This window comes from Acyrthosiphon pisum, chromosome A3, assembly GCF_005508785.2.
Source record: "Acyrthosiphon pisum isolate AL4f chromosome A3, pea_aphid_22Mar2018_4r6ur, whole genome shotgun sequence".
Classification (NCBI taxonomy): Eukaryota; Metazoa; Arthropoda; class Insecta; order Hemiptera; family Aphididae; genus Acyrthosiphon; species Acyrthosiphon pisum.
The window spans coordinates 11,150,180-11,162,076 of record NC_042496.1 but is presented as its reverse complement, the minus strand read 5'-3'; the positions used below and the strand labels follow the sequence as shown (position 1 = coordinate 11,162,076).

The 11,897-nt window shown below is 27.5% G+C and overlaps 2 protein-coding genes and 1 long non-coding RNA gene across 4 annotated transcripts; 1 reads left to right on the top strand and 2 right to left on the bottom strand.

Annotated features, from left to right (window-relative positions):
* Window positions 1-1,535: 1,535 nt before the first annotated feature.
* Window positions 1,536-2,292, bottom strand: LOC107883588. Its single transcript, XR_001679396.2, has 2 exons — window positions 2,245-2,292; window positions 1,536-2,174 (listed from the first exon to the last, which is right to left on the bottom strand). It is a non-coding gene; the product is annotated as an uncharacterized LOC107883588 (long non-coding RNA).
* A 1,446-nt stretch (window positions 2,293-3,738) lies between these two features.
* On the bottom strand, window positions 3,739-7,869 carry LOC100568637. 2 transcript variants are annotated; one of them, XM_029491092.1, is made up of 7 exons: window positions 7,562-7,869; window positions 7,160-7,301; window positions 6,940-7,048; window positions 6,747-6,868; window positions 6,371-6,472; window positions 5,117-5,250; window positions 3,739-3,900 (listed from the first exon to the last, which is right to left on the bottom strand). In XM_029491092.1, the coding sequence occupies exons 3-7, from the start codon at window positions 6,998-7,000 to the stop codon at window positions 3,768-3,770; spliced, it is 552 nt and encodes a 183-aa protein (XP_029346952.1). In that variant the 5' UTR covers window positions 7,001-7,048; window positions 7,160-7,301; window positions 7,562-7,869; the 3' UTR covers window positions 3,739-3,767. The 2 variants fall into 2 exon arrangements, with proteins under 2 accessions (XP_029346952.1, XP_008182434.1); XM_008184212.3 differs by lacking the exon at window positions 7,160-7,301 and having other exon boundaries at window positions 7,562-7,868.
* Window positions 7,870-8,003: 134 nt separating this feature from the next.
* On the top strand, window positions 8,004-10,738 carry LOC100160992 (2-phosphoxylose phosphatase 1). Its single transcript, XM_001952770.5, has 3 exons — window positions 8,004-8,618; window positions 8,687-8,857; window positions 8,930-10,738. Exons 1-3 carry the CDS (start codon window positions 8,528-8,530, stop codon window positions 10,132-10,134), a joined length of 1,467 nt encoding a protein of 488 aa, XP_001952805.2. The 5' UTR covers window positions 8,004-8,527; the 3' UTR covers window positions 10,135-10,738.
* Window positions 10,739-11,897: the final 1,159 nt, after the last annotated feature.

The window sequence follows — 11,897 nt, the reverse complement described above, 5'->3', positions numbered from 1 at the left end:
ACAGAAATAATATCGAAATTCAATATCACCATTTAAAGGTAATTGGTTGAATGAAAAAAATTATAATTTAAATTTTTTAATTTTATTAATTTCGGGCCATTTCAAACATTAAACAGCAATATCTAATAAAATCATAAAAATCATTAATTTAACATAATGTATTTAATTTTTGCGTCATATTATAATTTTAAATTTTGTACGAAATAATAATTAATAATTTATTGATATTTACTATACATTTTTATAATATTTTAAGATAATTTTTAGGTTATTTTAAGGTATTTTTTAGGTTTTTAGGTCATTAAAATCCTAGCCCCATTCATCATTTTAAATAATACCAATGATGTGCCCATTTACACTTTTTTCAAAAAATTATAATGTATTTATTTATTTTACAATACGGGACAAACCCTTTAATACATGAATATAATAGTAATAATTTGCTTTATGGAAATGAGGCTCATTTTTACCGTGAGAATGCAGATAATCATTGAATAATACATAAATTAACACAAGACATAATGACCAAAACATCAATATATTTATATAATTTAAACATTTTGCATTGAGTAATTTAGAGTAAAGTCAGTAAATTCATAATAAATAATAATATTATATGAAAAATAATTGGCAACTATGCATAACATAACATAACTTAATAATAATTGGCACATATTTTATACTATTGATCAAAATATTTAATTTCACTATAATGTTTATTTAAACAGTAACATAGTTCCAAAACGTTAAATTTTTTTTATAGTATAAGATATTAATTTATAATTTATAAAATTATAAATTACTATTTGATTCTGAAAATTAAGTTAAAATATATGAGTTACATGAGTATTTTTCAAAGTGATAACATGGTGAACTTAACTGCCTAATGTATCTTTAAAGATTTAATTTAAAAACACTGATATATCATATCTTCATTAATTTAAGCATTTGTTCAAGAGTGGCGAACCTATGGGCTATGGCACTTGTTTTATAAATTTTAAAGGGATTCCACACTACTGTTTTTTGGAGCATATTGGACCTATATGTGTTCTATTATACTAACTTGAATTGTACTCTGGTAATCATTTTGAAAACATATTTATATTTATTATAAAGTCTATTTCCAATCCTTCAAGTTCAAACTATAAAAAAAAATTACTAAAACAGTATTTTTTCCATTTAAATTTAAACGATTTTTTGTTTTTTTTTTTTTTAGTTTAATAAATAAAAAATGTGGCTTGTAAGTTTCAACGTTGATAATTAGACAAATTAATTACGATTTTATCATAGCACATACACATAAGTGCGTAACACTTCAGCTTACTGTCGAGGATTCAAGATAGACTTCATAATAAATTAAACTAATATGTTTTCAAAACTATTATTATCGGAGTAAAACTCAAGTAAATACGTTGGAACACGTATAGGCGTTTTTTTCTCCAAAACACAGTAGTGTGGAATACTAGAATCCCCTCAATGGCACACAAAAATATTTTTATTTGATTGTTAAATCTTGCATTTAATCAAAAACAATAGTTAAAACAATCCTTTATTATTTCTGAATAATATATAGTTGGGTAGGTACTTGATATAAAACGTTGAAAGTTTAGAACACTTTCTCATATTTTGTATGTAAAGGTACATTTTACATTAATTCAGTGTGAAAGCCTATTTTTTATGATGAATGCATTAAATAAAAATAGAGGAATACATTGATGAATGAATCTAGTGGCTATTGATGCTTGTTTTTCATTAAAACTAACAAAATACATGCCCAATATTAACAGAATATCCTATGATAAATAGGAACACAGAACAAAAATAAATATGATGTAGTGGGTAGGGAGGAAGTTCAGTTGTCTTATAAAATGTTGATGTTCTTGCAAGCTAAAATAGTTAATGAGCCAATTTTCAGTAACACATTATATTTATAATTTATTATTATTCATCTTTCAGAGTTCGGGGTATTCAAATTTTTTCAGCTGTTGCAATTTGTACGCAGCCCACCAAATTCTACTCGGTAGCTCGCCGGACAAATTCAGGAATGTATGTTTGTAATCCTTGATCATCCCAACATATTTTTTATTGGTACTTTTTAACATAATATTACTGACAGACAAAATGTTCTTAAAACATTGATTACAACATTCCTAGCAGAAAAAGGTTTGCCACCCCTGCAATAGGTTAAATGTTTTAATTTTTAAAATGAAAAATTCTAGTTTTCAATATTTTTGAATTAAGTACTTTTATTTTTTTTTGTGTTTTGAAGAGTGAAGTTTTTTGGGATATTTTATTTTTATGATCCCCATTTTTGTTTTGGTTTTATTTTCAGTTTTATCCTCGATTGTCTAAAAAAAACATAAAAATGGAAAATTAGTAAAACAATTATTAAGCAAAGTAAATTCCTGAAATGTGATTATCAGACAAATATTGTTATTGTAAAATAACACTTTGAAATAATGTTTTTACCTGTTTATTGTGATTAATATTTTCTATAATGTCCATATCTAATGTTTCTAATATAATACCTTCTTTGGGATTAATAATTTCAATATTTTTTTCCTCAGAAGACAATTTAATTTTTTTTGCAGTATTTATTTCTGGATTATGCTCAATGTTGTTGTTGACTGCTTTACTGTCAGACTAAAAATATTTGTAATCAATAAATGATTAGGAAAATGTAACAATAATGAAATTTATCTATTTAATGACTTCATACAATAGTAATTTATATTACCTTATTAGCAGATTTTTTTTTAACAAAATTATTAATGTCCACATCAAATCTTTTTAATTTTACTACAGGACTCCAACATATCCTATTATTAGACAAATTGATCGTTTTACTAGTATATTCTGTGTTACATTCATGGTTAACTGCTTTACTATTTATCTAAAAAATTTAAAATATGCATAATTTTTCTGTAATTTGCAGACTAAATTCATGTGACTAAAACTTTTGTAAAAATACATTTAGTTAGGTACCTTATCTTTAGATGTCTGCCCAACACAGTGTTTTGTAATTTGTTCATCAAATCTGACCAGTTGTACTGTACATTGTTTTAGGTCTTTTAGTGAAATTTTAGATACATGATTTGAATTTATAGGACATGTGAGATTTAAATTATTTTCCTGTTGATTGCTTCGTGTTTCAACTAACTCATTCTTTAAATTTAATGGACTTTTATAAGTATGTTTACTAATGGATTCATTATATTCCTGAAAATGTTAAAGCTTCAATAAAAATTAAAATAATACCTAGTAATAAATAATAGTACATAAAAATAATCAATGATAATACTAGAAATATTAAATCAATTTTTGTCAACCTAAAAAAACTCAATAATTATTAATATTTCAGACATAAGTTAAATTTGCAAATTCATATTTACCTTCTTTAAAAATAATTGATTTTCAATATTTGTGTCCAGCTTTTCTAATGAAACACTGCATTTTTGTTGTAATTTATTTGTTGCGTGTTCAACTAAATTATCAGTATTATGGGAATCTTTAGAGAATATATTTGAACCATTTTCAGTTGTTTTAAACAATATACCATTAATCAATAATGATTTAATTGTATTATTTAATGATTCAATAATTTTATCATTGAACAAATATTGAGAATCTGATAAAAGTGAACAGGTGTTAACTAATATTTTTTCACATAATTTACTAAAGCTAATTAAGTGTTGTTCAATATTTTTTGTTTGTAAGTTTTGATATCCATTTAACAATGCTCCAATTTTTGAATTTAATAAATCACTTCAATTGAAAACTCTAATTTGATTAATAGCTTCTTGAGTAAAATTTTCATTACATATTGCTGAATTTATTATGAATTCACGTAAATGTTGCGTGTTTACAGATTCTTCACCATTTAACAAAAGCCTAGTACCGCTAAAATCATTATTAAATCATACATTTTATAATTAAACAAAATAATCAACTTAAAAATATTAATATTGGATGTATTTTATTATTTTAAATCTTATATTATAAATATTTTTATATTTCGTATAAATACATTAGATTATTGTTATTCAAAATGTACAAATATTTGTAATTGAAGTTTGTATCAATTCAAAAAACTCTATAAATAGAAAATGTAAATGCATATAATATGACATACTAACTATAAATACACAAATATAACATTTAAAAAAAAATTAAAGGTTTTTTCTATGTATCTTGAGATTTTTATTTGGATACATTTGCAGGAAAGTTATGGTTCTGTTGTTAACATATTGTTAACATTACAAGTACTTTAACTAGTACTTTTGGTTATTCCTTGTCCCATATACAAATAGGTATTTTTCTATATGCACTTACTATAGTATTTAATATTTGATATAAAATTTCTAAATTAATATCAAATGTTAATTGAATTAATGAGCATTATGAATTTAAATATGTTTAAAAAAGGCAAAAACAATTTTGGAATGGTTTAGAAAAGTAAACAGAGACCTATCAAAACTTATTATTATCTTAACTTATAATTGGTTTATAGATAATAGCATTGATTATAAATACTGTGAGCAATCTATAGTACACAATGTACAGGGGCGTATTTAAGTAGGGGCTATGGGTCCCATTGCCCAGAGTGGCAAATTTTTAAAGATTTAGAGGGGCGGCAAATTTTTATTTTTATTTAACAAATTATTCGTTTGTCGTCACACATGTAGGTATTTTGAAAGATTTACTATTTTATTTATAATATTTTTTCACTCTTAACTGGTACAATAATGTTGTTTAAATGTCTAATTATACCTTCCTTGTTGAATGTAACATTACAATATTAAATTAGTATATATTTATTATATATATTATATACAGTATATTAGTAAATACATTTACTGTTGAGGGGGGGGGGCGACAAAAATGTGTTGCCCCTATCCTGAAATTCCTAAATACGCCACTGACAATGTAAAGAAGATACCTTCTCTCTCAGAAGATATCTTCTTTACATTGTGCTATAGTATTTTAATTTATAATCAATGATAATAGATCACACGTTATTACTTAAATGAGTGTTAAGATACAAAATTTGTTATGAAACAATATTATAACTTATAAGATATTAAATTGATAAGATATAAATATTTTTTCAACTTACAGTTCCAGTGAAAAACATTTTAAGATTGCAGCTGCTTGAGATCTAAGACTCCATAATACACTTGAAGAACATCCTAAACAATGTTTTAATTTTTTTAAACGTTTTGGTTTTACGTAATAATTGTCCACACATCTCTAAAAAATAAAATAAAATTGTAAATATTTTGTGCATACAAACATTTATAATAATAATAATAATACATTTTGTAGTTCATTGAGCCGGCTTAGTGTAGGGTTAGGAACTTTGAAAATCTAAGTATTAACTGAGAAAATTATCAGTATCTATTTTAATATTGAAAGAATTTTTTTTTTAGCTTGTGCAAAATATTAAATTACCTTATTTTTACTAATATAAACAAACTTCTATTTGTTGCTTTATAAATTATTGTATAACCTACATAACTGGGTTATAAATTGTTATGATTAATTATTTCCATATTATATTTAACATAGAATATGGCCTATTGGGATATATTTTAACATACTTATAAATACATAATATATTTTATCAAAAATTTCAAGGAAGAAATTGGAGTGTATCGATAGGTATTGTATTAATTTTGAGAGTTCAATAAGGTATACTAGTGATACAACAGATCTGTATCAGAATCAGACTTCTCATAAAAATAAATACCTATTTATGTTATTACTCTTTGACCTGTTTAGGTAGCTTTAGTTTTCCTTTAATGTGTATTTATGAAATTCTGATCAAGTGATTTTGGTATTGGGTGATACTTTCTACAGTTTCTACTTTAAAATTATGCACTGAGCAACTAAGTAAAAATATATTATATATCCTTTTAATATTTACGTTATGACCAAGAATGGCAAACAAGCAGTGGAATATGAATAATAAATTAAGATTTCTTTTCAACACATTAGTTTCAATCAGTCAAATACTCAGGAAAAATTTGATGATGAATTTCAATTGTATGTAACGATAATCTATTGATTGTGGAGTGGAATTTTTAAAAAAAAATAATTTTAAAATTAGAATTTTGAACTACAGTATTCCGTTTACGCTGGGTCCGATGCAATAATCGGGACCAAAGTTATAAACCGGTGAACTGTCCCAGTGAACTTGGACACGTTGCAACCCTAGTGTTAAAATGCATCATTCTTATAAATTATAATTTATATTGATTTTTTTAATTATAAAGGCTTATTAAATTTGTTTTTGATAGGTTAAAAAGTATAGTTAGTTGTTGGCATGAAAAAGGAAATAGAAAATTCTTGATCAAATAAAATAATTTACCTTGCACATATTGCTGTTACATTTTTTGCATGTTTTAAGTTTGGTTTTGAGCGAGCACAATATACATCCATTTTTTGAATCTGATAATTTTTCAAAACAATTCTGTAAAAATAAATATATTTTTAAATAATTTTAATCAATTTACTCTAAATATCATTATTTCAAAACACATTCCAGAAATTTGCAAATTAAAAATACATTTTATAAAGTTTTATGTTAGTCGTTTGATGTGAACTTTAAAATACTCAATCATGATAATAAACTTATTAAATACATAATGATTGTTGATTTTTAAATGTGAACATATTTTGAAAAAAATACTTATTATTAATGAACAATAATTATGGGTGGTTAATTCAATTCACTGAACACTTACTTTACAACAAAGGCATAAAAACTTTTTATGGAGCATAATTTTTTTATTTGTGATGATATTCTGTTTCAAGTCAGAATTACAAATAGAACACCAAATAATACTGTTTAATACATCTTGAGCATCTGATAGATAGGACAAACATTTTAACCAGGATTATTCAATTACACAATACACTAATTATTTGAATACTTACGTTTATAATGATTGCTTCTGTAATTTATTTCCAGGTTATCGGGAAGTATAGCATTATTCATTTTGTTTTCATTCGCACTTCATAAACCTTTTCCTGAATTTGATTTAATCTGAGACAAAAAAAAAAGTTATAATGAATGGCAGGTACCTTATTTTAAATACACATTATACTATCGTAAACAAAAATTTATTTTACAATGAAAGTAAGCCCTTATAACCACCATTTCAAACTAGCAAACAAAAAACATAGGCTCATATAGTGAGCCACTTTACAAGGCTCATATAAAGACAATATTTAATGTTTTCAACTATGGTTCTAATTTATAGATATTTTGACAGTCTTTGAAGACGACCACATAATTACTGCATATTTAAAACATTATTAAAACACTGTACATTATAGTTTTGTATTTGTATTAACTTTTTTGGTATTTTAATATAATTAGGTATACTATTTATTAATATAAGATTAGAGTATCTTAGAGTATCTATTAATGTTTTTTTTATTTTAGACAAACACAATCTATTGAATTTAAATCTATGGACGTCACGTAAGCATAAACCTTGATATAACTTATGAATATAAGGTCCATGTAAGGCTGAAATCTGATATTCATAAGTACCTAGATATTATACGGTGCTAAATCTCGGCTAAAGAATTGGTTATAACAAATAGAAATGTTGAAGTTTTGTATGCGACTACTACTACTGAATACTAATTAAAATGTAACAATAAAAATTAAGAACAATAATGACCACTAATAGGTAAGATTTTAAGAATAATATGAAAATAATAAAAAGTAATTTAACAACGAACAAATAATTAATGCCAGTGAAAGTATAATAATAATAATAATAATATATAAATAGGTATATAAATATTTATGTTTATCGTCGTAAAATCGTAACTCTTCAATCCCGTGACCCGTCACCAGCTGTATACATCTCGACGCCTGTATATTTTCCAGTTATCACTTCTGATAAGACGGTAAACACTAACAGACAAGATATATCTATTATCTTGTGGTAGTTCATGTAGGAAACTATTCACAAAAATAACAACAGAGTTATCTCGTTCCACAACTCATTTTACACAGTTTTTTTAATATGTTGATATTAAATAATATCGTCATTCGTCTATTAACAACAATATTCATCTAATATCTATGCGTGTCACGTGAGCACAATGCATATTATTGCGTATTAAAAATTCCAAATTCCTATTTGCAATCTTAATTCTGAGTAACACAATGTACCTAGAGCTTCTGAGCTTAAGAGGTACTTACCTACTTTAGTAAAAATGTAAAGTTGGTTATAGCTACCTATTTTTACTGAAAAACTCTGAAAGGTAATCGCTCGGCATGTAATGAACTTGTTGACAATATCTGTACACCGAATATGGTCCTCGTGCAAGGAAAGACGGGGACAACCTGTAAGCCAACTAGGTAATGCGAATGATTGGAAACTGTCCACGTACCTAACTTACTTTCGTCGAAAGTGAAGCGACAATAGAAACTATGTGAACGTATGTATAAGTTGTAAGCCGATGTTCAAAGGCTGGAAACAACTGCAAACTTGAATAAACTGTCATGTCAAACGTCCAGAGCGTGACCGTCAGAAATATGGCCCGCCATAGATATTTAGTCTACTTGATCATATGGCTGTGCATTCTTTTTCCAGGTGACATTTTAAAGGTATTTCTGTAGATGATTATGCATCTAATATTAAAACTGTCTTAACTGTTTTAGTGTTGTATTTCAAGATTTCTGATCGGCCTGCACCTGATTATAAGACTGTGAACACATCCGAAAACTCTTCACATAAGTATAAAAGAATAGTGTCCAGAATCGATTACAATGAACTTACTAAAATTTGCAATCCTCCCCACATGATCGAACGTGGTGATGAAGGAGATATTGGTATTTATATATAACCAAACAATGTTTATTACTCACTGCCTCATTTTACTATTCTAATATCTATTTTTAAAGGTTTGCTAAACAACAGTCTTACAATCCAAGGAGTAATAATTCTGACTAGACATGGAGATCGTGGACCAATGAATCATGTTCGAAACATGGCTGATATAGACTGCAGCATGGAACCTGATCAGGAGTATAACGATTATACCAAATTCTTGCAAAACATATTCTTCAACATGTCATTACAGTTTTTAGGTCCTTTTCATGGGTACCCATTATATCCACCACAAAACAATTGTTCCATAAGTCAACTCACCCCAATTGGTGTATCCCAAATGCTGAAGCTTGGACGAACGTTGCGTTCTGTGTACCACCCTTTGCTTAGTGTTTCTAATTCTGATGACATAATAATATATAGCACTAAGTACAGACGCACATTCCAAAGTGCATTGGCGTTCATGTATGCAGTTCTATCACCAGATGTATTGTCCAAAGTTACGTTCAAGGAGAGTGATAGTTATAGTTATTGTTTTGATCATTGTGCCTGTTTCAATGTTAATAGCTTACAAATGAAAATAAAACAGTCATCTGCAAGACGATTAAAGGGCCGTAGAGTAGTAGAAAAAATGCTCAAACGCATACATAATGTAGTGCATCTGATGTCTAGTAGTGTAAGGGTAGACCCTTACTTACTTAGGGATTCTATTATGACATATGTGTGCCATGGTGCACCACTACCTTGCTTTCAGAACGATTGTATAACACGTGACAACGTAGAGCAGCTTTTCAACTACATTGACTGGGACTTGGAACGTTATGCAAAACATGGGCTGTTGCGTAAATATGGACTACTAAAATCATATGGTTTTGCGCTGAATATTGCTATGAACCTATTGAAGATGGTATCCGAAAGTAAACCTCGTCTGGTCCTATACTCAGGTCACGACTTGACTGCTCAATACCTTTTAGCGGCATTTGGAGTTCTAAATGCCCACACTATGTCACCGCACTATGCTTCCCGTCTAGTATTTGAGGTATATCGAAACAACACGGTTGATACCACATACCCCGGTAGGGACTTTTACTTTAGAGTAATTTTCAACGGCAAAGATGTGACCCGATCTGTGGCCTTTTGTAAAACCCGTGCTGGCAGCTGGACTAGCTCATCAATTTACCTCTGCCCAATTGAGTCTGCTATTAGGTTCATACATGATGATTATTTTACCACTTTCAATGCTTCCAACTACAAGGAAGCATGTGGCACCCGTTCTTGAATTGTAAACCACATGATATAATATCTTTCTTTTTCTAAAGTCACTAAACTGAATTCATATAGGTAATTGTTGTGACATAAAATTGTTTTTCTCTTGTTGATGTAAAACTATAAATATTACTTATATTATTTTCTGTTTTATTATTATACCACTGTATGATCATTAATAATTTCACTACATCTGATTTTACATAGGTAGAGTACCCTGAGTCAGTGGCGTATTTACCGCCCCCGTGGCTCTTTAAATACATGTCTATTATTATATTATAATTATTACATCATAATCTGTAAGCTAAAATTCTTGTCATCCGCCCCCTACAAAAAAATACTAAATACGCTACTGCCCTGAGTACCTATTTTAAAACATAAATTAAACTATAAAATGAATTATCAGGTCATCAAGACATAATTATATAGTATATTATTAGATTTATAGTTATGGCAATAAATTACTAGGTGATTATAACATACTGAAATCTACCTACATTACAATATTACATCCATATATCATAATATATTATGTTAGAATTATAATTATTTCTAGTCAGTAGTTGCATATTGTCTTACCATTAATTTTTTGATAATAAAGATGTACCAAATTATTATTTATTCGTACTTTTTGGTTGGTTATAAGCAGGGATGGAAAACGTTTTTAAAAAACGATATTAAACGGAAAAAAACAAAAAACGAAAACGAAAAAATCAACTGAAAAACGATAGCGGAAAAATCCCAAAAACCGAAAAAAATTTAATAACGAAATCAAAAACGAAAACGAAAATAAATTATAGTATTATACATTATTAAATTATACCACGAAAAAAAAATTCACTTGTCTTTACTTTTTAATCTTTAACTTTAAAAATATTTTAATTTGAAATCAGAAATTTTGAATTTTCTAATTTTTATATAAATTATAATTTTAATTTAAAATTTAAATATTAAGAATAATTAATTCTAATTTTTAACTTTTAAGTGCATTTCTGCATTGCGTATTACTATTATAACTTAAAAGTTAAAAGTTATAAGTAGGGCTCGGAAGTTGATGCATTTTGCATTTTTTTTTTAGAACTTTTTAGACGATGCTCTCCTGGCTACAAATGTGTTTCATTAGCGCATGTGAATCTGAATAACTAAATTTTATTTTGCATTTTTTGGTGTTGATTACTTTTTAAGTCACTTTTTGACATTTTTAGGTCATTTTCCCACATTTTTAGTCATTTTTACTGATTTCACGCTAGTTCACTTCTTATTGTTTCTTGTCGACCATTAAGTTGGGGACCTATTTCGTTGAACGTCCGTCCGAAGAGTGATCGAGGGGAAGCAGCGTAACAGAGGAGGAGGAGCGGCTGAGCTTGCGTATATAGGTAGGAATGACGGGGCATGGTGGGGGGCGCGCGCATAGCAGCTGCGACTCTCCTCTCCCGACTCACTCTTTCTTTATCACTCACTCTCTCTCTCTCTTCCTATCTCTATATTCTTTTTCGTCTCATTTTCTCCAACTCTGTGTATATGTCGTAGCCACTTGATGAAATTGATCTTTTCATGAAATGGAAACGGATTTTTTACACTTCGTGAAATTTGAAAATATTTCACAATATGGTCACTTTTTCATGAAATGGTCACCCTAATTTAACATCGTGTAATTTTTTTCATAATGTGGTCGTTCACTTTATGTACTAAAATACAACATTTATTACACACGTAAATGTACAAGCTTTAATAAGCATAAATGTAGGTTATTTTTATCTAAAGTTAACTGAAGTT